Genomic DNA, 26,749 nt, shown 5'->3' on the forward strand with positions numbered 1-26,749 from the left:
CGGAGATTATCATTAATACAAAATTCAGACCTTAATGAACTCGCTGGCAGAAAGAATTCGAGGATAAAAGTCCCAGTCCGAGTCCACTATGAATAAACCACCTGTTACAATCATTATTCCCTTGTCAAATTCCCAATGATTCACAACGAACGTTGCTCACACACTGTGGAATTTATAAGTATTGCCTAAACCTTTTATTTGCTCTCCTTCCAAAAGTAATAACTCCAGAATTAATATTTCTCGGTGTTAACGATATTGTTGAGAATTGGCCACCATCTTAATACATCTATAAAACTGAGTTGCCATTTTGCATCGGCCAAGCATCCTCACAGATCGTGCAAGGGGCTAGCTATCCTATACACACACATAGATATTCCATCCCGTTTTCAAGCAATTGTGTATTGACAAAGTATTTCACAGATAATATTTTAAACAGTGGAATATTTTAAAAACTGAAAAGGTCTCGCTGTTGTTCCAGTTTGTTGCCTTCAGCGAAAGCAAATAGCAACTTCACTGCAGCAGGGGCTCTACCAATTGGCTACCAGGCGATGTCTCTGTCCTGCTGCCTAGGCAACAGCAGATTAATTATTCACGGAAGATCATAGGAGCCAGCTGAAACTGTGAAAATAACACCAACACCTCTCTTTCAAAGAAGGCAAGGTAACGTACCTGATCTCAGTCCTCACTGCTGCATTTTGTAAATCTTAAACTCTGTACATCTTAGGTTAAATGAAACTAGATGTGAGAAAAATAAGTTTAATGTTGCAGTAATTGCTTTAAATGCATGAGCGAAGGATAAAAATGTGATGTAGATTCGCTCTTCAGCAATATTCAAGCGTTTAGTATTATTTGATGCAGTAACACCCAACTCTCCGACTGCAATTTATTGTCGCGTACTTCACTGATCATCACCCTGTTGTTTCTCTGATTTAATTTCCGATGGCCGCAGTAAATGGCGGAAATTCTCCCAGATATTAGTCAGTCTCAGTCTCAGTCTCTCTCCCTCTAGGTTACCATGTTGTCTCCAATCCTCATCAAGTCAGTGACGCTGACCGTCCTCGGTTGGGCTCTAACTACAGGTCACAGCTCCAGGGATCCGGACAAAGTGTCTGAAGCAGACATTCAACGATTACTGCATGGAGTCATGGAGCAGTTAGGCATCGCTAGGCCCAGAGTGGAATATCCAGCCCATCAAGCCACGAATCTGGTCGGACCACAGAGCATTGAAGGTAACCGCTTCAGACAGTATTCTGCAAAACGGGGAAAAGGTAACTTAGGGATTTTCCTTGCGCCTTAGGTTTGTAAATGAAAAGCAAGTCCTGGAAAATATCATGAATGCAAGATAAGATTATATTCTCAACCTTTTAATAGGGAATTTAAAAGACTGGAATTGGCGATCACAGGGAGAGATGGACGTGAATGGTTTTGAAGCATTTCTAGGGAAGTTGGAAAAAACAAGAAATGGAAAGACAAGGACATACTGACAGAAATGGAATAGAAGGAGATTGTGTAGGACATAACCCCTGTTTGGCCAAATGGCCTATTTCTGTGTCTGCTCCAACAATCAGGTTCATAGAGATGTCCAGCATGCGGACACACCCTACAGTCCAACTCATCCATGCCGACCAGATATCCCAATCTAATCTAGTCCCATTTACCAGTACTTTGTCCATATCCCTCTGTATACTTCCTATTCATATACCAATCCTGATTCCTTTTAAATGCTGCAATTGTACCAGTCTCCAACATTTCCTCTGGCAGCTCATTCCATACACGCACCACCCTCTGCATGAAAAGGTTACCCTTGGGTCTGTTTTAAATCTTGCCCCTCTCACCCTAAACCTCTGCCATCTAGTTCTTGGCTCCCCCACCCCAGGGAAAAAAACTTTATTTACCCTATCCATGCCTCTCATGATTTTATAAACCTCTATAAGGTCACTCCTCAGCCTCCGACGATCCAGGGAAAACAGTCCCAGCCTATTCAGCCTCTCCCTATAGCTCAAATCCTCCAACCCTGGCAACATCATTGTAAATTGTTTCTTAGAGTCATAGAGATGTACAGAATGGAAACAGACCCTTCAGTCCAACTTGTCCATGCCAACCCAATATCCCAACCCAATCTACTACACCTGCTAGCACCCAGCCCATATCCCTCCAAACCCTTCCTATTCATATACCCATCCAGATGCCTTTTAAATGTTGCAATTGCACCAGACTCCACCACTTCCTCTGGCAGCTCATTCCATACATGCACCACCCTTTGTGTGAAAAATTGCCCCTTTGGTCTCTTTTATATCTTTCCCCTCTCACCCTAAACCTATGCCCTCTAGTTCTGGACTCCCTGACCCCAGGGAAAAGATTTTGTCTCTTTATCCTAACCATGCCCCTCAAGATTTTGTAAACCTCTATAAGGTCACCCCTCAGCCTCTGATGCTCTAGGGAAAACAGTCCCAGCCTATTCAACCCCTCGCTACAGCTCAAATCCTCCAACCCTGGCAACATCCTTGTAAATCTTTTCTGAACCCTTTCAAGTTTCACCTTTTTCTGATAGGAAGGAGACCAGAATTGCACACACTATTCCAAAAGTAGCCTAACCAATGTCCTGTACAGCCGCAACATGACCTCCCAACTCCTGTACTCAATACTCTGACCAATAAAGGAAAGCATACCTTCCTCATTATCCTATCTACCTGCATTCCAAGGTCTCTTTGTTCAGCACCACACCCTAGGACCTTACAATTAAGTGTGTAAGTCCTGCTAAGATTTGCTTTCCCAAAATGCAGCACCTCGCATTTATCTAAATTAAACTCCATCTGGCACTTCTCAGACCATTGGCCCATCTGGTTAAGATCCCGTTGTAATCTAAGGTAATCCTCTTCGCTGTCCACTACACCTCCAATTTTGGTGTCATCTCCAAACTTATCTCCAAGCAAACTATACCTCTTATGCTCACAGCTGAAAATGTGTTGCTGGAAAAGCGCAGCAGGTCAGGCAGCATCTAGAGAACAGGAGAATCGACGTTTCAGGCATAAGCCCTTCTTCAGGACCCGAAACGTCGATTATGCCCGAAACGTCGATTCTCCTGTTCCCTGGATGCTGCCTGACCTGCTGCGCTTTTCCAGCAACACATTTTCAGCTCTGATCTCCAGCATCTGCAGACCTCACTTTCTCCTCTTATGCTCACATCCAAATCATTTACATAAATGATGAAAAGTAATGGACCCAGCACCGATCCTTGTGGCACTTCACTGGTCACAGCCCTCCACCACCACCCTCTGTCTTCTACCTTTGGGCCAGTTTATTGAAATAATTTAACAGATTGTAATACAAAAACTGGTATGAAGCTGAAATAATGAGAGAATCCCACCACTTTATATTGACTGGTGTGATCGCACCCAACTTCACTGTGGACTTTGCCCTTTTGACGAAACCAACTCTTGTCTCCGAAATATCCTTTCTAGTCAACACTTAATGAGCCAGCATTCTTGGTTATTTTATTGAATGACATTGTTAATGAACCCTTTCCACAAGAAATGGCTGTCTGTCTTCTCTGAATCATTGCCCCATCTTCAGCTTCCCTTTCTTCTTGAAAATCCTACAGTGCCCTGGTACCTGCTTCCAAATACCATCATAATTTTTTTAAAATCCGTTCATGAGATATGCTGCATACCTGGCTGGGTCAGCATTTATTGCCCATTTCTGATTGCCTTTGAGAAGGTGATGGGGAGTGGCCTTCTTGAACTGTTGTGTTCTGTGGAGAGGAGGTAGACCAGCAGTACCTTGAGGAATGGAGTGCCAGGATTTTGGTCTCGTGACAGTAAAATATGAACGATTTTCCAAATTCCAAGCCAGGGCCTGTCAACACAGCTGTAGTATATAAATCAACTGGGAGAAAGAGAGGACTGCAGATGCTGGAGATCAGAGTTGAAATGTGTGGTGTTGGAAAAGCACAGCAGGTCAGGCAGCATCCGAGGAGCAGGAGAATCAACATTTTGGGCATAAGCCCTTCATCCTGACTGGCTGTGCCTTTCCAGCACCACACGTTTTGACAGCTGTAGTATAAGCTGCTCTTCTTTCCTGTCACCTGAAGAATCCCTCAATTATCTATCTATGGCTTTTATCCTTTTTGCACATCACACTCTTGAAGCCAGTATCTCCAGACACAAAGCCAGTTTCTATACCTGTGACGACAATTTCATAAAATATACAATACCAAGGCCTTTCTGTGCCAATATTTATACCACTCAAGTGTCTAATAATGCTTTGTCATGACTGCCGTCATCCCCATCAGCACTGTCTAACTGCTTGTTTATTATCAGATCGTCAAAGATCATCCTTCATCAGAAAAGGTGGAACAGCTAACAGGCCAAGGCTGCTTCCATTGGTGGCAGGGTCAGTGATGAGATTATCATGGAAATTGAAGATAAATTACTTTGCATATAGATTTGGACTGCTTTATCTCTGCCTCAACTGTCTCATAAAGGGAAATACTTGAAGCAGCAGTAGGTATAAAGTTATGGAGGGTGCGTGCAGCAGTCAAGTTAATTTTGGATTTATCCAGCAAAAAGCCAGCAGAACCTTCCCTTGGGTTAAAAACCTGGAGAAAGTGAAGGCTGGAGATCAGCATCCGAGGAGTAGGAGAGTCAATGTTTTGAGCATGAGCTCTTCATCAGGACGTTTTCATCTTGATGAAGAGTTTGTGCCCCAAATGTTGACTCTCCTGCTCTTCGAATGCTGCCTGGCTGGCCGTGCTTTTCCAGCACCGCGCTCTTCAACTTGGGTTGTAAATCTGTTGAGTTTAATGTTAAATTAATCCTACATTATTATTTCAAAGAAAGCAGGACCAAAGGAAATGATGAGCGTTCCAAAGAGATATCAAAGAAATTTGTTTTATTCAATTGAGAAATATTGAGGTTATGCAAAATATGGGGCAAAGAAATTTACAGAGTTAAATATCAGATGGACACACATCCTAACTCAAAACCCTACAGTGTCTCTTTATGTGCTTTATAGTGTATGCAAATAATTTTTTAAAATTTGAAATAGTATTAATCCACGCTACCAACAAAGGCACACCTTCCACCATGAGCAAAGCATTTTGGCTTTTTCTTATGTCTGGTATTTTTAATGTTAAAGCTAAGACTTTTTTGACCATGGATCAACAACCTCTGCTGAAAGAAACAAGCCATGCACATGTGAACAGTGTAAACATCATGTTTATATATCTCCTTCAGACAAAAACATTGAAATGTCAGGAGCCATTTTGATTATTGAACAGTTCAGGTTCTTATTGAGGGGGTCTCCTTGGTAGTTTCTTCATTATGTTACCTGTCAAACATTTCATTGTTCAGGAAAGAAACAGATCAAGAATTTCCATGACGTGATTTAGTTCTGTATTGTGAACTGGTTGTAACATAAAGCTGTAGGCATAAGTCATTACCCTCATGGATTTGTAACGACATGAAAAAGGGATCAGCAAACCCTTTCATGAAGAGAGTACCTATTTAAAGATGACAGCACTCTTATGAATGCAAAGAAAGTCCTCTGGATAAAATCTAAGTTGGCCCATGATGTGATTTTTTTAAAAGAATGTTCTTTCTCTTCAGCTAATCATTGGGGAACAAATATTGCAGCTACATTTGGCATGAAGATGAAGATAAAGCACGACTCTGATATATTCCTAACCTGGCTAATAAGTCCACATTTTCCCAAATGTGAGTAAATCCTGTCCATAAGAATCTTCTCCAAAGGGCGTTTGAGGTAAATCCACATCTGGCATGTGGGAATTTTTTAAAGACCAGTTGGTTGAAGTTCAGGATCAGTGTGTTCCTGTGAAAATGATGGATGACAAGATTCGGGTACCTTGGATGAGGAGAGAAGTTGAGAGCTTAGTTAAAAGGATAAATGAAAGTTTTAGGAAACTGAAGACCGACGTAGCAAGAGTACAAAGATAGCGGGAAAGAACTCCAACAAGGTGTTAGAAGGGCTTAAAGGGGCCATGAAATGTCTTTTGCAAGCAGAATTAAGGAACATCCCAAGGCGAATTATACATATATAAGGAGTAACAGGGTGGCTAGGGAAATGGTAGGTTCACTGAAGGACAAAGGAAGGAATTGATTCATGGATATGGTGGAAATGGGGGAGATCCTTCACAAATACTTTGCATCAGTACTTATAAATCAGTATTCATAAAGAGAAGGACATGATAGATACTGACTCTCAGGTGTATGTTGTTGTTCTAGGGCATGTCAAAGTAAAAAAAAAGGAGGTATTGGGTATTTTGAAAAGCATTCAGGTGGACAAAACACCAGGATCTGATGGGATCTATCCCAGAGTGCTGAGAGAGGCAGGTGAGGAAATTGCTGGGGTCGTCTTCAAAATCTTTTGTATCATCTTTAGTCACAGGAGAGGTTCTAGAGGACTGCAGAATAGCCAATATTATTCCTTTGTTTAAAGGTAAAGGAAATTACAGGCCGATGTACCTTAGTCACTGGTAGGGAAATTATTGGAGAAGATTCTTAGGGATAGGATTTACTCACATTTGGAAAAATATGGACTTATTAGCAATAGGCATTGCTTTGCGTGGAGAAGGTCATGTCTCACAAACTTGATTGAGTTTTTTGAGGAAGTGACTAAGATGATTGATGAGAGCAGGGCGGTGAATGGTGCCAATATGGACTTGAGCAAAACCTTTGACAAGATCCCGCATGACAAGCTGATACAAAAGATGGAGTCATGTGGGATCCACGGCAAGTTGGTAAGATGGATACAGAACTGGCTTGGTCATAGACAGAGAGTAGTGGTGGAACAGCGTGTCTATGACTGGAGTTCTGTGACCAGTGGTGTTCCACAGGGATTAGTGCTGGGACCCCAGTTATTTGTAATATATATAAGTGAACTGGAGGAGAATATAGGAGGCCTGATTTGTGAGTTTGCAGATGACATAAAGATTGGGGAGCTGCAGAAAGGAAGAAGGATTACTAGAGGATACAGCAGAATATACATTGACTAAGAAATGGCACATGGAGTTTAATCTGGACAAATATGAGGTGATTCATTTAGGGAGAACTAATCCAGGAGGGAAGTATACAGTAAATGGCAGAATCCTTAATAGCATCAACATACAGAAGGATCTAGGTGTACAAGTCCGCAGTTCCTTGAAAGTAGCAACACAAATGGATAAGGTGCTCCATGCTTGACTTCATCGGTTGGAGCATGGAACATAAAACTTGGCAAATCATGTTGCAGCTATATAGAATTTTACTTAGACCACATTTGGAATATTGTATACAGTTCCAGTCACCACACTACAAGAATGATGTGGAGGGTACAGAAACGGTTGACCAGGATGTTGCTTGGTTTTGATGGTAATAGCTGTGAGGAGAGATTGAACAAACTTGGTTTGTTTTCATTTGAACATTGAAGGATGAGGAGTGACCTGATAGAAGCTTCCAAAATTATGAGAGACAAAGATAGAATGGATAGTCAGAGTCATTTTCCTGGGGTAGAAATGCAGGGGGTATGGGTTTAATGTTTAAGGGGCTAAGTTTAAAGAAGATGTGAAAGGCAGGAATTTTACACAGAGGGTGGTAAATGCCTGGAATGAACTGCCAGAGGAGATGGTGGAGGAGAATACAATAGCAATGTTTAAGAGGCATCTTGACAGATATTTGAATGAGCAGGGAATAGAGGGATACAGATTGTGTAGAGGCAAAAGATTTTTATTTTAGAAAGGCATCATATGTCAAATCAGTCATGGTGGGCTGAAGGCCCTGTCTCTACACTGTACTGTTCTTGGTTCTTTGAAAGCATGACCCCACTCATTGAAATATTAAGTAATGTTAAAATGAAGCTTGAATCCAAAGTTGAATTTCTGATATTTAGTTATAAACGTTGATCATAAAACAAGCAAATAGCAAAATGCCACAATTTCACATGATGTTGCAGAGTGAAATACTTTCCATAAACGGTCAAGTAAGCTTGCACTATGTAAATATTGGTAAGCTTTTTCTGTTAAGCTAGTAGGTGACTTGTTGTTAAAAATGTTTTTATTTAACCTAATTTTCTAATCCACCTATTTTAAGATGGTATTACACACGTCAGGAACAGGTGGGATTTGAACCCTGGCTCTGAGGAAGGGACACTATCACAGCACCACAAGAATCCTCTTTCTTACTGCATACAAACAATTAAGCATAATTGGAAATGTAGTGTTCAGGCACTTGTATAGGAACTCTACTAACTTAACTGGATACCCCAGCAGATACACCTGAAATAGGTTTCATACAATCAAGTTTAAACATTCAACCATTAGTCTGTATACTTGATATATTCAACACTTATGCAAAGGCTTAATATCATTTCAGAAGTAGAACTCTAACATCCAAGTCAGACGGTTGCTGGTTCAAATCTCACTCCAGAGACTGAAAGATGAATTCTAGGCTGACACTTCAGTGCAGTCCCCAGGAACTGCCTGAACAGATGGAGGTGACATTTATACATAATAGACTAAAAGGAGACAAAGGCAAGAGAGTAGATCCCCAACTATCAGATCAGCTGTAAACGTTTGAAATCTGTGAGGGTTGAGACTTGAATAGAATAAATGATAACACTGGCAAAGATACAAGACTACAATATTCTCAAACTGGCTCCAATGGACTTCTGACCTGCTGTGCTTTTCCAGCACCACTATAATCTAGAATCTGGTTTCCAGCATCTGCAGCCCTTGTTTTTACCTAGTTCCATTTTGGAAATAACAAGCAATTAAGACTTACAATATACTTTAATTAATACTAATAACTTATGAGGACCTATCAATGGAAAACTTATCTTGCAAATTAAGTGTTTCGTGACCCCATGTCAATAATTACAGAAGTGAAATGTGGCTGAAAACTGCCAACCCAGTTTGTGTTTTAAACTACAGGGTGACTGACCGCTTTCATCCACTGGGTCTTACATTAAACTATGAGGCCAAAGATTTACACATCCAGTTACTCAGATGATACTCACAAAGCTGAATCAACCATTCAGTTCTCAAACCTGTCCCTCAATCGTTTTTATTTTAACTTACAGAAACACTGGTACTTTCCTGCCAGCTATCTGCCTTTACTCAGCTAGGATACTAAAAAAATTGCACATTCCTTTACCCAACCCAGCTGGCTATATCTTGTATCTGTTCATATCTGGAGAACTGATGGAACGTTCAGAAAAACAATTGTAATTTCTGACATGTTGGCCCATGTCCGACTGTCCACAAGGAACAAAAGATAAATGTGTCTTTCTTATAGCCCTCAGAACCTGTAATGATGAGGCACTGGTTATTCCCTGCATGATTAGCTGTGTGAAGGGTTAACGATGGCATCACCCTCATGGGCAAACAGAGTCAGACAGCACTGAAACACACCCTTCGTTCCAACCAGTCCATGCGGAATATAATCCCAAACTAAAGTATTCCCACCTGTCCGCTCCTGGCCCATATTCCTCCAAATCTTTCCAATTCATTTACTTACCTAAGTGTCTTTTAAACATTTTAACTGTGCCTATACATCCAGCACTTGCTCAGGAAGTTCATTCCACACACAAACCACCCTGTGTATAAAAGAATTGTCCGTCATGTCTTTTTAAAATCTCTCCCCTCTCACCTCCAAAATATGCCTGCTAGTCTTGAAATCCCTCATCTTAGAGAAAAGACACCTACCATAACCTCCTCTATGTCCCCCCAAGATTCTATAAACCTCCATAAGGCCACCTCTCAACCTCTTATACTGTACTCCACTATCCAGCCTTTCTTTATAACTCAAACCTTCATTTCCAGCGATGTCCTAATAAATCTCTTCTGAACCCTCTCCACCGTAATAATATCCTTCCTATAACATTCCAACTAGAGCTGGACACAGTATCCCAGAAGAGGCCTCACCAATGTCCTGCACAACCTCAACATAACTTCTCAACTCCCGTAGTTGAAAAGTGTGGTGCTGGAAAAGCACAGCAGATCAGACAGCATCTGAGAAGCAGGACAGTTGATGTTTCGGGCATTAGTCCTTCGTCAGGACAAAGGGCTCATGCCTGAAACATAATCTCTCCTGCTCCTATGATGCTGCCTGACCTGCTGTGCTTTTCCAGTGCCATACTTCTCGATTCTGATCTCCAGCATCTGCAGTCCTCACTTTTTCCTAACTCCCATACTCAAAGTTCTGAGCAATGATGGCAAGAATGCTACACTCCTTTTTAATCATCCTGTCTACCTGTGACGCAAACTTCAAAGAACTATGTACCTGAGCCCCTAGGTCCCTCTGTTCTGCAAAACTGCCCAAGGCCTTACCTTAATTGTATAAGTCCTGCCCCTGTTTGTTGTGTCAAAATACAATACCTCAAATTTATCCAGATTGAACTCCATCTGCCATTTTTCAACCCACTAACACATTTGATCAAGATCCCTTTGTAATCTTAGAAAACCTTCATCACTGTCTGCGATTAACTGTTTCAAATGCCCTCTTTGACTGTTCCAAGCACTCCACGTAGTTGATTAACATTGCACAGGTGGGATCCTTATGCTGTTTCAAGGCCCCTGTTATTCTGAAATCAGAACATGTTTTAACGTTCCCTTAATGAAATTCTTCCTGGGTGTGTCTTGATGATCAAATATATTGCTGCATTGGCATGCTACCTGACCCCACAGCACCGTAGGCTTCATTCTAGTTTTGGATGGGGGTCTGGTGGTGCAGTGGCTGCCTTGGAACCAGAGGCTCTGGACGGCTTTGCGTACCATTTGACGGCAAAGGAAGATGTGGCTTAATGCGGCCAATCATTTGGTTATCAACCTGTCGCTCTTCATATACACCTACAGAGGGCGTGGTGCATGTGAGAAAGGTCCTTGCTTGGCCACGCTTGGTGCAGTGTGACACCGTCACGCCACATGCTAGACAACTGTTCCAGGAAAAGCTACTTATGCAATCAGATGTGAGTATGTGCTTTGTTTGCCTCACAGAAGAATGAAAGAGAAGGTAATTTTATTGCTTTTCTCCTGCCTTAGGAATACAAGCTTGTTCGTGCAGGTGAATTGACATTTCCTATTTTCATGCACTCAAACCTTGTGTTCCGCAAAAATCAAACCAACAAATTCAATGGTAACCAATTTGACTTAATCTCATTGTGTCCTATGTACATTTTCATGGTAAAACAGGCATAGCAGCCGAAAATTAATCATTAAATTGTTATTTCAGGATTTTCAATATATGTTATCCAACCATGATCTTTTTAAATAGCAGTGCAGACCTGAGGTGCTGAGTTAACATCTCCTGCCCTTCCTTCATATTACTGTATGATTTTTTAGATGAGCAGTTAAATCAAGGCCCTTTCTAACCTCAATGTGTTATTATTAGAGGAATGATCTGTGGTAAATCAGTCAATATTTATACTTCCCAGCAATAGATCTATTGTTGCTGTTATGTGGGAAGCTGCAGTGTGCAAATTGGCTGCTGCACTTTCGAGATAATATCAGTGCAACATTACAAAAATGACACCTCTAGCTGTAAAGGACTCAGGAAATGCTGAGGTCGTGAAATGTGCTTGATAAGTGTGAGACTGGATTTCTTTTGTTGTGAACTGATGTAGGCAGTGGAGGCCTAGCACATTGACGTGGAAAATGAACAGCCACCTGACGGAAAAATGAGATTGATTTTTGTTTTTGCTCAAATGTCACTTCAGAGAAGATATTCCCTAGCCTGATTCTATCAGCTTTTCATTTAGTCCAGCAATTCAAAGACAGGAGAAAGCAGTTCCAAGTCAAAAATCACATCTCCACAGCAATTGCTGCATTTGCTTCCAACCACAAAAAGACTTCATAAAGAAATCAGCAACATAAAGTTTAACATTGACCACAATTACTTCTACAATGCAGAATCTTCTCCCCCACACCCCAATTGTTAAATATTTGATCATCATGTCTTTTATTATATTAAAGATGCTATATCGTTAAAATAAATTGTAACAAAGCAGATACCAGTGGCCTGGCTGGGATGTGACTTAAAGTTTGAACAATTTCTATGTCTGATAACAGTAAGTTTATAAATAACCTTCAACAAAATTAGACACTGGTGTGTTTATGATACAAATATGGTTTGTCTGAAGTTGCACCGTGAAAGTGCTATTCCTGGTGGTGACATCAATTCTGGCCTGAGACTGCTGCAACGTTCGGGTAGTTTCATTCAGATTTTTTGACATTTCTATTTGATACACTTCAGAGTAGACCATTGTGAGCCATGTTCTCATGCTGGTGATAGTAGTAGATTGTGGAAGATAACAGAGATTTGCTTGGGATTTTCTAATTTGTGTTCCTGATGTGTGAAGTTTCCTGTCAGTGCATCCTTCAAAAAGCCCTCTTTTTGCAGAAAAAAATTCATTAATTTATATTTCCAATGAATATAACCCACTAAACTGACAAAGTTATTATACAGTGAGTAATGCTGATTTTTCCCATTGTTTCTTGCTACACTCAATTTTTTTTATTTGTAATGTAAATATTTCTAATTGTGATTTATAGGCTTAATCTGTATCACAATGACATGGTAGTCCTGTGTCCAATTTTGAAATGAAGCCTTTGTATGATGTGTTTTCAAATATGTCACATTAAACCAGGAAAAGTGTGCCAACATTTGTACCACGCTGTGGCACAAACCATCACAAAATGTATAAAATTCTAATGAAACCAATGAAATGACCAGCTTGCCCGACTGACTGACTGATCCTTGCTCAGAACAAAAGCTGCTCACACAAGGTTACAACAAAATAACTAAGTTAAAAATCACACAATATATTCCAACAGGTTTAATTGGAAGCACCAGCTTTTGGAGTGCTGCTCCTTTATCAGGTGGTTGTGAAGGATGATGAAGGAGCAGCGCTGTGAAAGCTAGTGTACTTCCAATTAAACCTGTTGGACTATAACCTGGTGTTGTGTGATTTGTAACTTTGTACACCCCAGTCCAACACCGGGACCTCCAAATCACAAAATAATTAGCTTTTGTGACTCACTAGTTTAACAGAAGACTGAGAAATAAAAGCTTTTCTAACTTACTACTATACAACTTAAACCACACACCTTCAAAATCCCAAATAGACACATACCCAATCACAATTAAAGTTAAAAATCTCACAACACCAGGTTACAGTCTAACAGGTCTATTTAGAAGTACTAGCTTTCAGAGCACTGCTCCTTCATCAGGTGGGGCAGGATCATAAGACACAGAATTTATAGCAAAAGATAACTTAAGTTATCTCAGGAATGTGACTTAAAAGAAGTTCTGGGATTTACATACTAATGTATCGAAACATGCAACCCATTCTAAAAGATGAAAGACTTAGCAGCAATCTAGGTTTGTTCATTATTGTTTTAATTACATGACACTGTAATATTTTGCTATAAATCTTGTGTCTTATGATCCAGCACAACTAGCTTCCTGATGAAGGAGCAGCGCTCTGAAAGCTAGTGCTTCCAAATAAACCTGTTGGACTATAACCTGGTGTTATGTGATTTTTAATTTTGTCCACCCCAGTCCAACACTGGCACCTCCACACAATCATAATGAAGACAGAGAAACTACAGTTTTACACAGTACAGGTGGAAAAACAACATAGATGAGGTAACCAAAACCTGAAGATAGAAAATCCAGATTTCAAGATAGCGGGGTGGGGTTTAAATAGTCTTTTGTGCTATTTATAGCACAGATAACACACTGTTGTCTGTAGGGTGATGGTTGTTCTTCAATTCGATGCCTGACCAGATAGACCTAGGTCTTGTTTTATGTTAAGTTTCCTTGATTTTTCTGTTTTTTTTCCTACCCAGAGAGAAAGGGGGAGGGACAAAAATGGATCCTTCCAGTTTGTAAGCTCAGGTTGGTTCTCTTTGCTGCCCTAATGCTCTTAGCTGTTTCACATTCTGCAGCTCAGTTAATCAGAGCACTGTTGTCAAGCAGGACATTGATGCCATTTGTTCTTGAATTCACTTTCTGAATGCTTCAGAAGATAACGTTGTATCACATAACTCGGCAATGTGTAGCACTTAATTTTCAAGTTGCAAAACTTTCCTGGCTTTTAAGTTCTTTAGCTATCCAATTTAAAGTTCAAGGTATAATCCCTAAAAAGAAAATAAACGCTTTCTTATAAATGACCAATAAGATCTCCGTTCAAACAGTGGACTAAATAATGGCGTACCAACCCATTAATTAAACAATAATAAATTAATTTATGCTATATTAGTGTCTAAGTGTTTTTCTCTAAAGTGAATTTCAATACTACAGTATGCTAGGATTATAAATGAAGCTCTTCAATACAAATGTTGCTGGAAAAACTCAGCAGGTCTGGCAGCCTCTGTGAAGTGAAATCAAAGTTAATATTTTGGGTCTAGTGACCCTTCAGACACTAACTTTGGTTTCTCTTCTCAGATGCTGCCAGATCTGCTGAGCTTTTCCAGCAACTTCTGTTTTTGTTTCTGATTTACCGCATCTGCAGTTCTTTTGATTCTTTCCAATACAGAGGCTGCTTTGCTGCCTTCATCATAACATGGCTATCCGTATCAGCTTGCCTGCTGGCATTTGCCAGTGGACTCAGGATAGTGTGCCTGTGGACTCTGTGTGCACCATCATTTAGCTTTTCCCGCATACCAGCTTCTAATTTGAGAACATCTAAAACTCTTCTGCCTGGGTCCACATTGTACCAAATCCAGTTCATCTAGTGGCATTGTGTTCGTTAACCATTGCCCCCAATTTTAAAATTGGTATCCTCGTTTTCATTTCTCTCCACACTCCCTATATCTGTATAAATACCTACAATCCTCTGAGATACCTGCACTGATCAAATTATGGTCTTGTGTGCATACTAGCATTTTGTCACTGCGTCTTTAGCTGCCAAAGCTCTAAGCTTTGTAATTGTCTTCCTAAATCTTTCCTTCTTTGAGACACACTCCTTAAAACGAACCCTGCCTTATGGGGAAAAGTTAGACAGGGTACGTTTGTATCCTCAGAGTTTAGGAGAGTTAGAGTTGATGTAATTGAAACATATAAGATTCTGAGGGGACTTGACCAGGTGGACAGGGAAGGATGTTTTCTCTGGTGGGAGAACCTAGAATTAGGACCATAGTTTCAAAATAAGGAGCTGTCCATTTAAGATGGGGATGAGGGAACTTTTTTTTTAATCTGAGGGTTATGAGTCTTTGAAATTCCCTTCCTCAAAAAGGCAAGGGATGCAGAATATTTCAATATTTTTAAGGTATAGGTAGATTGATCCTTGATTACAAAGGGGATGAAGGGTTTTGGAGATATGCAGGAATGTGGAGTTGAGGTTAAAATCAGATTAGCCACGAATGGTAGAGCAGGTTTGAAGGGCCGAGTGGACCTCCTTTTTCCCATGTGAAATATTCATAATCTCTCTTTGATAAAACCTTTGGTCATCTGCCCTTGTATCTTTTCAGATGGCTCAGTGGAGTCAGAGTTTGTTTTAACAATCTTATGAAGCATCTGGTGATATTTTATTATGTTGGTGGCATATGTCCAAGCTGCTGTTCCTGTCTGAAATGAGCAGTGATATGCCAGTATTTAATCCTCATGTGGTTATCTTCTAAAAGTGTGATGCGGATATTTTTCATATACCCATGTGTACACTCCAATACACACTGTCAAAGTGTCAGTTGTTCTCATAATTCCAAAGATAAAAAGTGGAATTACACAGGAAAGTTTGTGGATTACGGACTCCCAGAGGGAGAGTGTGAGATGTTTTCAGGTGATCAGACAAACAAAAGTAGCCAAAGCATGTGTCGAATTGGGTCCTTGACCAATCCGTCTCCATGAATTTTTAAACCCTACTTTGAGAATCTCAACCATAGATTCAGCCAACTGCAGACAATGTACAATAAACACAACAAAGATCACAACTAAAAGATTTCACTACACCCCTCACCCAAGCCTTGTTTCGGTGCCCAGCAACAGGTTTCACAGAAATTAAGTGGAAAGCAAAATAAAATTGCATAACTAATTTTTTTTAAAAGAATTCTCTCATCTGAAAGGTTATGTGGGATATTTATAAAACAGGTGTGAAGCGGAGGTGGTTGCTTAGAAGCAGAAGTTTGAGAAGAATAACAAGGAGCTTTGCATCTGGAAAGCACTCTTAAAGATCACCAGAACGCTTTACATTTTTAACTCAGTGGTAATCTGGGAACCCAGCAACCAATTTGTACACTACAAGCTCCCATAAATAAAGTGGTTGAGAACCGTACATACCATTTATAACAGCATACACTTATGTACAAGGACCACAAATCTGTTTCACAAATTGGTACGTTTTATTATAGTTAAAAAGTGTGTCTGCTAAATGTTGCAAGTAAATGTCAGAAGTCTTTATTAGATATCAAGCCTCATAGAAAACACTCATTAGGTCAGGCAATAGTACCTGATCAAACACGAGAAGGGAAACAGAAATCCATGAGGATGAACAAGGTAAAGGAGGTGAATGAAAATCCAGTTGAGGGAGAAAGAGCAGAACCTCTTGGAAGGAAAAGTGCAGTAAATTAAACAGAAAAACTACAGCTAGATTACTTTGGATGCACTAAATCTGAAATGGATAATGCGAGAAACAGGAGCTGCTTGACCTGTTGAGGGTTTCTGACTTTTCAAATGTATCAGTATGATCTCTGCCAAATCTCCCAGCCCTTACTCTATCCCAACGTGTTTGTTTTACCATTGTGTTTCCCAGGTCCTTTTTGGAGATGTTGGAGCAAGGGATGGAATAGTCAGGCCCTGTTATTGTTGCTGATTAATGTGCACTTCCAGCAGGAATTACCAGATAGTGACCGGAAGCCATGACCAATATTCTATACCTAATTTGGGAATGCTGGAGGAGTTATCATAGAACCCCTACAGTGTGGAAGCAGCCCATTCAGCCCATCGAGTCCACACTGTCCCTCTGAAGAGCATCCCACCCAGACCCAACCCCTGTAACCCTGCATTTCTCATGGCTAACCCACCTAGCCTGCACGTCCTTGGACACTAGGGAGCAATTTTAGCATGGCCAATCCACCTAACCTGCACATCTTTGGATTGTGGGAGGAAACCAGAGCACCTGGAGGAAACCCACGCAGACATAGGGAGAATGTGAAAACTCCACACAGACAGTCACCCACGGGTAGAATTGAACCCAGTACCCCGGTGCTGTGAGGCATTAGTGCTAACCACTATATTATTACTAATATTATCACTAGATATTAGACTATTAATCCAGAAACTCAGGTACTGTTCTGAGGGATCAAATTCAAGAGTCTTTCCAATTCTTCAGGAAAAATGGGAAGTGCATGATCACTTGGTAAGAAATGCTTGTTTTCACACTTCTCCTTGGTAAAGATGTATACCAGTTTCAATAAGGATGCCAAAAACATACAGCAGGACATGCTTTCCGTGATTGTTAAAGGGTTTCTCCTGTGCACAGTTTCAAATTCCCACCTCAATATTTAGATTTGTTTTTCCCATTGCATTGGGAACACGTCTTGTGCTATGCTCATGAATAAATGTTATAGTCCTTAAACAGTACATGGAGCAGAATACTGTTGTAAGATATAGCTGAAGCAAAGCCTTTTGTCTGTCTGGTGTTGACTTTAGGAGGTGCTCATGAAGGATTACAACACTTGGGTCCCTATGGCAACATTCCCAACATTGTGGCTGAGCTGACTGGAGATAACATACCAAAGAATTTCAATCAAGACCAGGGCTATCCAGATCCACCTAACCCCTGCCCTTTGGGAAGAAAAGGTAACTCATATTGCTTAGGATTTCACTTTGATGCAAAGGTATAAATGGAACAGCAAATGAACACTTATGACTTTTAATTAATGTCTGTGATATTTCATATTCAACATTGTTGCTACTCATTGTTAAACTTTACTGTTGATGTCGGCAAGAATAATTTACTGCAGTTCACTCAAGACTGGGTTTGTTCATTGAGCATAAGATAGACTCATGGATGTTTATAGCACAGAAGGAGGCCATTCGGCTGATTGTGTCCACAATAATATGACTACAATAATCCTTTTTCCCAGATTAGTCCATAGTCCTGGAGGCTATGGCAATGTGACTGATATATAAATACTACTTAAATGTTTCTGACTTAACCATTTCTTCAGGCAGTGAATTTCAGACTTCCACCACTCTTCTGGGTGAAAATGTTTCTCCTCAAACATTCTCTTGGCCTTTTAAATCTTGCTATGAGGCCCCAGTTCTTGACTCCTTTATTGATGGAGAAAGTGCCTCCTGTCTTTGCGTCCCAAAATGTCATGCATCTCTACCAAGTCGCCTCAACCTTCACTACGACAAGGGAAAGAAGCTCGATCCACTCAATCTTTCCTCATAGTTCAGTCCCTGCAGCCCAGGCAGTATCCAGATAAATCTTCTTTGCACTCTTTCTCGTACACTCCCATCTTCCCTGTCATGTGGTGACCAGAACTGCAAGCAGTATTCCTGTGTGGCCTAAACCAGCTTTTTATACAGTTCCAGTATACCTGCCCTTCTTCTGTATTCTGTGTCTCAGCTAATAAAGGCAAGTATCCCATTTATGTTCGTGGCCACCTTATCTACTTGACCTGTTATCTTCAGGGAGCTAAAATTCCCAATCTTTAATACTTTATAGGGTCCTATCATTCATAGTGTGATCCCTTGCTTTATTAGCCATCCCAGGTGTATTTGCCACTGCTCCACCCACCTGACCAATCTGTTTCTATCCTCCTGTTTACCGTCCTAACAACTTTGAGTCATCTGCAAACGTCGTGATCAAATCCCCTCCATTTGACTAAATAATTCTTGTACACCACAAATAACAAGGGCCCCTGCATTGAAACCTGCAGAACCCCATTGGAAATAGGTGTCCAGTCACAGATACATCCTATCTGTTGTTCAAACTTGTATCAATGTTTGAATTTTGCGGTTGCTATGGTAATGGTCTGGTCATCATTGTTGTACCGTGAATCGGAAAGACTACTTCTGGCATCGGCAGGTGCACGTGTGGAAATTCTGAGCTTTTCCTGTCAGTGAGTCCTTGCTCTTCCCCAGTGAATGCTGTCAAATCCTTGCTGTGGAAAATCTTTAAAAATCACCTGAATGAAAATGACTTTCTTTAGTGCCTTAAAAATCTCTGATGACACCACTGTTTATTGACTCGAGTGTAAATGGGAGTTTAGCAGCATACTAGATACTTTTCCTCATCAACCTTTCAGAGATGCTATTGACACACCTCTGGAGCAGTTGGGATTTGAAACCAGCCCCTAGCCCAGAGGTAGGGACACTACCACTGCACCACATACTAGATCATAATTACTATTGTGGAGCAGCAGGCCCTGTAAAACAAATTTTAATATTTGTGGAGTAACAAACTTTTTCATTATACTAAAAATATCTAAGTTTTTAATGTAAAACTTAGTTTTCTATAAAAGGCTTGTTACTGATATTTCAGACTCCACTGTAAGCCAGTGTGTTTGCCTGATGTTTAGTTTGCTGTCTGTGAAATGATTGACAATGAAGAATGATTAGGAAGTTTTACTTCCTGGTTTGCTACCTATGACGATTCCTCAATACAAAGAGAGATTAAAACAGAAAGGAAAATTGGTTGCTTAACCAGCTTGGCATACGTGCCATTACTGGCAATAGAAACACACAGTATTGGTGCCAGAATCAAATTTCCCTCAGGAAAGGTGGCATCAATGCCACCAAGGTACCTAGATCCTTCATGGTAGCTTTGTTCGAGGATTTTAGCAAATGCTGTTACTTCACTGCTGACCTCAAAATCCAGGCCAATGGAGTTAACATATTAGTTGAGAGCAGGGAATGATATTACTCTGATTGTTTTTAAAATACTGAAGAGAAATCACTCAATCGATGGCCCAGCCATTGTTATGTTGGTGAAGGTAAGCATTAGCTTAGTCTTACAGATCACAAAGGTCCTAGACCTGAGCATTTTACTTAGGTGCTTGCATCTTAGAAATGAACAGAATTCAAACTGGCATTGATGGAGAAGGTGATGAAAGACTCAGACTCAGAAACTCGCCTGATTGTTTTTAGCTGCTGACGGATGCCTCGAAGATACTCCTGACACGGCCAAATTCAGCAGTGACTATCAGGCCCACCAACGCCTCTTTGATCCACAGCATGATTACTCTGCAATGGGAAAATGGGTAAGTCCGAGAATAGATTCCATTTCAAATCGTAACCATATGGTCATAATTGCAACTTGTACTCCGTCTTATTTGGCAGCTTGTTTGGCCAAACCAACTTAGTTCTGCTGGTGTAACCATTTGAGAAGCTGAATCCTGTACACCAAGTACATCTGTTTTATTCACACTGTTCATTTTAACCACTTTAGAACTCACATGAGTTCTACAAATCACATTATTTCGATAGCCCAGACAGTGGCAGCATGAATTACTATCACATTAACTAATTCATATTTCATAAAATTACAATTTACTGAAATCAGAAGATTGAAGATGTAGCAACACAATATTCTTATTGGTGGAGATGAATACGAATGTAGTTAGGAAAGAAACAGGAGGATCAACAACTGAAGGGGAGAGAGATTGAAATGCATCTTTTAGAAATATTTTCAGCACACTGTTATTGATGATTCAGTGAGAATACATGACCAGTGATAGAGATATGATGGAATATTTTACAGAAATGAAAGCAGCTTCTTTCTCTCACCCTGGTACTGCTGACTTGCCATATCTTGGTTGGATGTTTTTTCTTGCAATGCTTGTATATTTAAACTACTTTACACCCACTATTAACTTTTAACACTTTGAACTTTGCAGATCATTTGACAGAGCATGTTGTGTTATTAATGGATTGAAGACCCCAAACTTCAAGAAGCTAAATCTAAATACCAGTGTAAATTCAGTTGATGAATGAAAATACGTGTATATAAAAATACAGCATTGGGGAATGGGCTGAGAACCTAAAATTTGTATATGAATGCATGTGACTACAAGTGTTGGTATTTGCATCCAATGACATCTCCTAAGTCAGTTGTGCTCTAAAGGAGACCCTGGTCAATGTGGCATCAAATGGCACATGGCCCATTCTCAAACCTGCCTGGGCCAGTTGACAAAAGTGAATCCCTGGATTGTGCCAAACTTAGAATTGAATATGCAGGTTTGACAAAGCCATTTTGTTCCTACGACGTTGGTATATTTGTGATATGGTTTCCTAAACAGCTTTCCTTCAATCATCTGTTGTTTTCTTAAGCTAAAAACTGTCACTCAATACCTCATCATTAATCATCATCGACCAACATTATTTGTAAAAATATCAGAGATATCATTGATAAATTGGTTTCTAATAGTTGCTACAACGCTACATAGGTGTTTTTGCAAGGAACAATAAGGAAAATTCTGGGCTTTAGCACGTAATATATTGCATAAAACAGATAAAATATGTTAATATATTTAAAGTTGTGCCTAAATTCTTTTGTAGAACAAGAATGTTATGTACGGAAATGTGGAAGGTGGCAACCCAGGACGGAGAAGAAGGGTAATGTTTTTAGACTTTCTTTTCACTGGTTGATTTAGATATATCTGTAACCACAGAGGTGATCGGAATATTATTTCAAACCCTATGATTCCATAAACTGGTTGTGAGCATTTTTATCACTTATTCCAAGATGGACTACTCTGTAAATTATTAGTCACTTGCTGTTTCAAGAGTAGAGGAACAAAGAGAGCAAAAGTCAATATTTAACGATCACTTTGATTCCATAGTTTAGCGAAGAAGAACTTTTTAAAAATATATCAAAAGTCAACTTTGAAGAATATTTGCATAGAATCAAAATTTCTTTTGACTTCAAATTAAGTCCTAAAAATCAGGAAGCAACACCATGGAGATCGGGAAAATATTTGCTTGAGTTCCGAACAAGGCTTCCTGTGTGTATCAGTATAAAAACTAAGGAATTGGGAGGAGGTTTTTCTTGTATCCCAGGATTTAATACTGTCCATGATGGATGTTAGACTGAGCCAGGGACAAGGACTACAACATTGTATTGTAGCTGATATTTTTTTCATATCTTAGCTACTTCAGTAGTTGGCATATTTTGTGTAGGAATTAGGTGCACTGCCTGGTGCAGATAACTGGTTTAAATGGTTTCCTTATTGAGATTATTTTATTTCAAATGGTGCCAGGTAGAATCTCTCCAAAGTGAATGATATATTTTGATATGACGTTTGTGAAGATGTTTAGGCAATGAGTTACAACTAGGTCTGTAGTTATTGCTAGTTTAACATATGGGAATAGTTAATTTGCAGGATTGTCCATGACCATGGAATTATACCCTAAGTGAGTTAACTCCTGAAGAAGAGGAGGAGAAAAAATAGTGAAGATTTAAGTGAAAATAAATTGAAAGATAAAAGAAAATGTATTATGCTCTGGATGATTACACACTGGTAATTTATACATTTCAATGCACCTATTTGATTTCAAATTTTCTTGTGCGAGTTCCCTGTGTTGAACTCCTGAGTTTTCTATGTAGGCTTCTGAATAAATGTGAATGCCAGCATGAGGAAAACTTTCAAAGCCACAACCTAATCCACATTAATCAGTCTTTTCTCGGTGTTTGTGTCTCCTTGGCTTTAGGCTTTTCAGGTCTAGAACACAAAAAACAAACTTTAACAAAGGGGCATATATTCATACAAGATGAGTTCAGGATGCTGGTTAGTTGGGCAATCATTGCCATGGAGATACAGCAAGAACAGTTAACAGTCAATCTTAGCTCATGGTCAGTGTGTTGCCATGGGAATACAGCCATATAGGCAGTTTCCATTAAACCCCATGCCTTTCTTTTTCTCAATGAAAAATTCTTTTTGCCTATCTGAAACAGGGTACTGTGCATTGATATATGTAGCTGTCAGTACATATGAATGCATCACATTGCAAACCCGACTAATGAACTTAAATTGGTTACTGGTATAATTCGAAGCACAGTCCCGATTACTTGATGCTGTCCAATAGCAAAATCTATCTGCTTGCTCTGAGAATGAAGATTAACAATTAACTGTTCTTTTTGCATCCTGTTGCAATGATAATCCTACAATCAGCACCTTCTGCTCATGTTGTAGAAATTGATGCCCTTTATTTTGAGTCTGGTTCCTTGTGTTCTAATCTTGATGAATATATCAAAAACCTTCATGTTTTTGTTTCCTTTCACCAATATTTATGTTCTGTACTACTAATAAGTTACTTTATGCTCTTGTCACACTCCTCATCTTCTAGAATATCTGAAGGTTTTTTCTCACTCCTTCCATTATGTTTCTAAATATTTTGTACCATAGTAATTGATATGAATTTTCCCCTTTTTCTGTTCTGTTGAGAAATCAAAATGTTTACATAGGATCTGTGCATTCATTCTCTTAATTTACAATTGAGATTAGCGATGGATAATAAAAATGTTCATGCTTTTGACATCCACAAGCAAAGAATGAAGTTTTTTAAAAAATCCTAGAACTCCTTTTTGACAGTGCTGGTGGAGTACCTTCAAGGAGCAGTGTTTTGAACATTGTACTTAACATATATTAAAAAGCAATATTTAATCTTTACCTGAAATGTGCTCATCAATCTACAAAGGAGTATTTTTGATTGGCAATTTCAGGTCAATATTATACAGTGTGGGCCATGACTCGGAAATAATAAATATTTCCAAGCAAAAACCCTTATCAATTTTCAATCTTTACGGTTTAATATAATCAATGTTTGTTCTTCAAATCTGCAGTCTCTACTGCAGTAAATGTCACAATCGCACTCTATAAATTTAATAGGGAATCCATTTGCCTTTGGTAGAATGGTGAACATCTCAAGGATGGGGATTTTAAAAATCAAAGCCTGGTATTATAATTGTGTTTACTGGTGCACTCCTGCCCCCCACAGGACAGAGTGTATGTCAGAATTTAATAGGTGGCTGCTTGTTTGCTTTCCATAGCAACTTCACTTAAGCATAGACTGTGAACCCATTGATATTGGGAATTTGTGAACACCTAATCATGCTTGATTTCTTAGGTCATATTTTTGGAACTTAAGCATGCAAATGATGTCTGATTAGCCTCCCGGTAAACAATATTAAAAAATGTCACCTCATAAAATCCCTATAGTGTGGAAGCAAGCCATTCGACCCATCAAGTCCACTCACCCTCCAAAGAGCATCCCACCCAGATCCATGCCCCTACCCTTTAACCCTACATATCCCATGGCTAATCCAACTAACCTATGCATCTCTGGATGCCAAGAGCAGTTTAGCATGGCAACTCCATGTAAACTGCACACCTTTGGACTTCTGATGGAAACCAAAGCACCCAGACGAAACCCACGCAGACACTGGGAGAACATGCAAACTGCACACAGACAGTCACCCAAGGGTGGGATTGAACCCAAGTCCCTGGCACTGTGAGGCACCAGTATTAACTTCTCAGCCACCTGTTGCCCCACCTTTCAATCATGCAAAGTTTAATATATAAAATGGCTGGATTTAGGAAGTTTCTGTTTAAATACCATGCAGCTATTCCCTCCCAAGCTAAATGACTATTTGTACAACAATAATAAATGTTCAATTATTAGAAGAAATGCAGATATTTGAATACGGTTGTACCTTCGGCAGAAATTCAAACATTTTCCTATGTGGTGAATCTTGCTGAGAAGAGCGAGATATTTCTGAAGCCTTCTGTCTTGCATTCATCAGGATAATTGTAAGAATGACAGGTTTCAAACAATCACAGTAATTTATATATTGGCAAAGAGTACTAACCTGTTGGCGTGTCCGTTCTGAGGTAATGCCATGGAGAAAGCAGTGTCAAACTGCCCAAGCTTGCAATTAATTCTAAAAGGGCAGAAAGCCTGACCATATTCCTTTTGTTTGCCGTGTAAGAACAAATGTCTTTGCTCACAAACCTTAATCACTTTTACGAGCTCAACTTCTTATCTTAAATTGACTTTAGTGCAGTGATTATACAAATCAGGATTTTTCAACAATGCTGCAGAAATCTGGAATCACAACAAGGATTGACAATACAATTCAATTTGTTAGATTGATATGAAGCATAAGTCAACAACACAGTAAGATGTCAAACAGGAATTATTAACTGTATTTCAGTTAAGCCTAACCTTTCAATGATCAAATTCAACTTTTAGACTAAAGATAAGCAAAATTTTAGGTGCAAACAAAACACATAACAATTCAATTTTGTGATCGCACTGACAGAGGGATAAGTTACAACTTGGTGGAAGAGGTGCCGGGATGAAGGGATACTGTCTATTCACGTTGGGGAACAAGGCTATCTCAAGCTCCTGCTCTACTCTCCTGTCTGGCTGCTCTGCTTGGCTTTGTGTGCTGCTCCTTTCTCTTGGTGTCATCTGTGGGCTGTAGAGTAGCCCAGCACTTAGTACTGTGAATCCTCTTAGTCTGTGAATCCTCATATAATTCTTGGAATAAACATTGAGTGAAGTCATGACTGAAAGTTCCCACAAAATCTTCTGCTGTGTTTCAGAGATTTTCTACAGCACCAGCAGTAAGCATGAAATCACTAGTAGATCTTTAAGTAGTGCTTGAAATAGACATCAACACAGTGATTATTTGAGTATTGCTGACAAATGACATTTATCGAAGCTTTTTTAATTGCAATCCTCAGGACAATTTGCAAGAAAATTATTTATACTATACAAGATGTTGGTTTTCTCCTTAAATTGGTATGAATAGTCTTGGTAGATGCAAGATCAAAAACTTCAACAAATGTTTTTTCAGCATTCATTATGTTCTGTACCAGCAAACAATAGTGCTTATTCCCAAGCAACTGGTCACTGTTAGGAGAGGATGTCCTTTGTATAACATTTAGGTGCTAGCACTTCAGTCTCTTAATTTGTCTGCTGGGCTCATTAAAGTGGCAATCAGCAGGGCAATAAGCCTTCAGTCCCCTGATCTTAACACCAGTTTCGACTCGCATCCAACAGATAACATAGAATAGTACAACACAGTAAAGTTTAAACAATATTATTTCAATAGACATTAGATACTAAAACAAATCTTTTGTTTCCAGAGTGTGAATCCATATCTACGTGGGAAGAGACTCAACAACGTTGTCGCCAAGAAATCAGCACCGCACTTCTCTGAAGAGGACAGGGGTGCCAATGAGTAGATCAGTTACCAAATCTAAAATAATCCCACATCTAGTTGCATAGGATGTGGATCAATCATCACATCAAAATTCATAAAGCTATGGCGTTCACTGTTGATAATTAGGTAGAAAATAGAAATCAGGTTGTGTCTATGGTAATGGTGGTAGATTTGGTTTATAAGAGTGCCTTGAGAGTTATATTAAGTGTTAATAAAAGCACCACTGCAATAGTAATAAAAATACAATTAAGCTAACGCATCTGGAAGTTTTCATTCACTGATTTTTGGACATATGATTTTCTCCGACTTCCTACTTTTTCTTTATATTTGGACATAGTTCCACACAGAAGTGACTTTCCCACTACCAAATCATCTATAGCAATCTCATATTCACACCATCATTAAATCACCTGTTTCCAGTTGTTCAGTTTATAGCCAAGGCAGTATGCCAACATTGAAGGTGAAAGAAAGGACTAAAACAAAATGGAGTTGGAAGGGGAAATAAAGCACTCTACACCCTCCAGTGCCCACTTTTTCCTAAAAGCATCAAGAGCATTGGTAGACACTGTGATCTGGAAGA

The 26,749-nt window shown here is 39.6% G+C and overlaps 1 protein-coding gene across 1 annotated transcript; it reads left to right on the forward strand.

The window, feature by feature from the left end:
• Positions 1-455: 455 nt before the first annotated feature.
• Positions 456-26,424, forward strand: scg5 (secretogranin V). The gene is made up of 6 exons (XM_043716112.2): positions 456-660; positions 1,010-1,229; positions 17,640-17,789; positions 20,088-20,200; positions 21,498-21,554; positions 26,093-26,424. The coding sequence occupies exons 2-6, from the start codon at positions 1,016-1,018 to the stop codon at positions 26,189-26,191; spliced, it is 633 nt and encodes a 210-aa protein (XP_043572047.2). The 5' UTR covers positions 456-660; positions 1,010-1,015; the 3' UTR covers positions 26,192-26,424.
• Positions 26,425-26,749: the final 325 nt, after the last annotated feature.

This window comes from Chiloscyllium plagiosum, unplaced genomic scaffold (assembly GCF_037043375.1).
Source record: "Chiloscyllium plagiosum isolate Xiang-an unplaced genomic scaffold, Cpla_swu_hap1 HiC_scaffold_2, whole genome shotgun sequence".
Lineage (NCBI taxonomy): Eukaryota > Metazoa > Chordata > Chondrichthyes > Orectolobiformes > Hemiscylliidae > Chiloscyllium > Chiloscyllium plagiosum.

What these genes read in the sequence shown, in the direction of transcription:
- scg5 (XM_043716112.2), top strand. Translation starts at nt 1,016, where the DNA reads ATGTTGTCTCCAATCCTCATCAAGTCAGTGACGCTGACCGTCCTCGGT. An exon ending in CTGCCCTTTGGGAAGAAAAG is followed by an intron (nt 17,790 to 20,087) that starts GTAACTCATATT and finishes GATTGTTTTTAG; the next exon opens with CTGCTGACGGATGCCTCGAA. An exon ending in ACTCTGCAATGGGAAAATGG is followed by an intron (nt 20,201 to 21,497) that starts GTAAGTCCGAGA and finishes ATTCTTTTGTAG; the next exon opens with AACAAGAATGTTATGTACGG.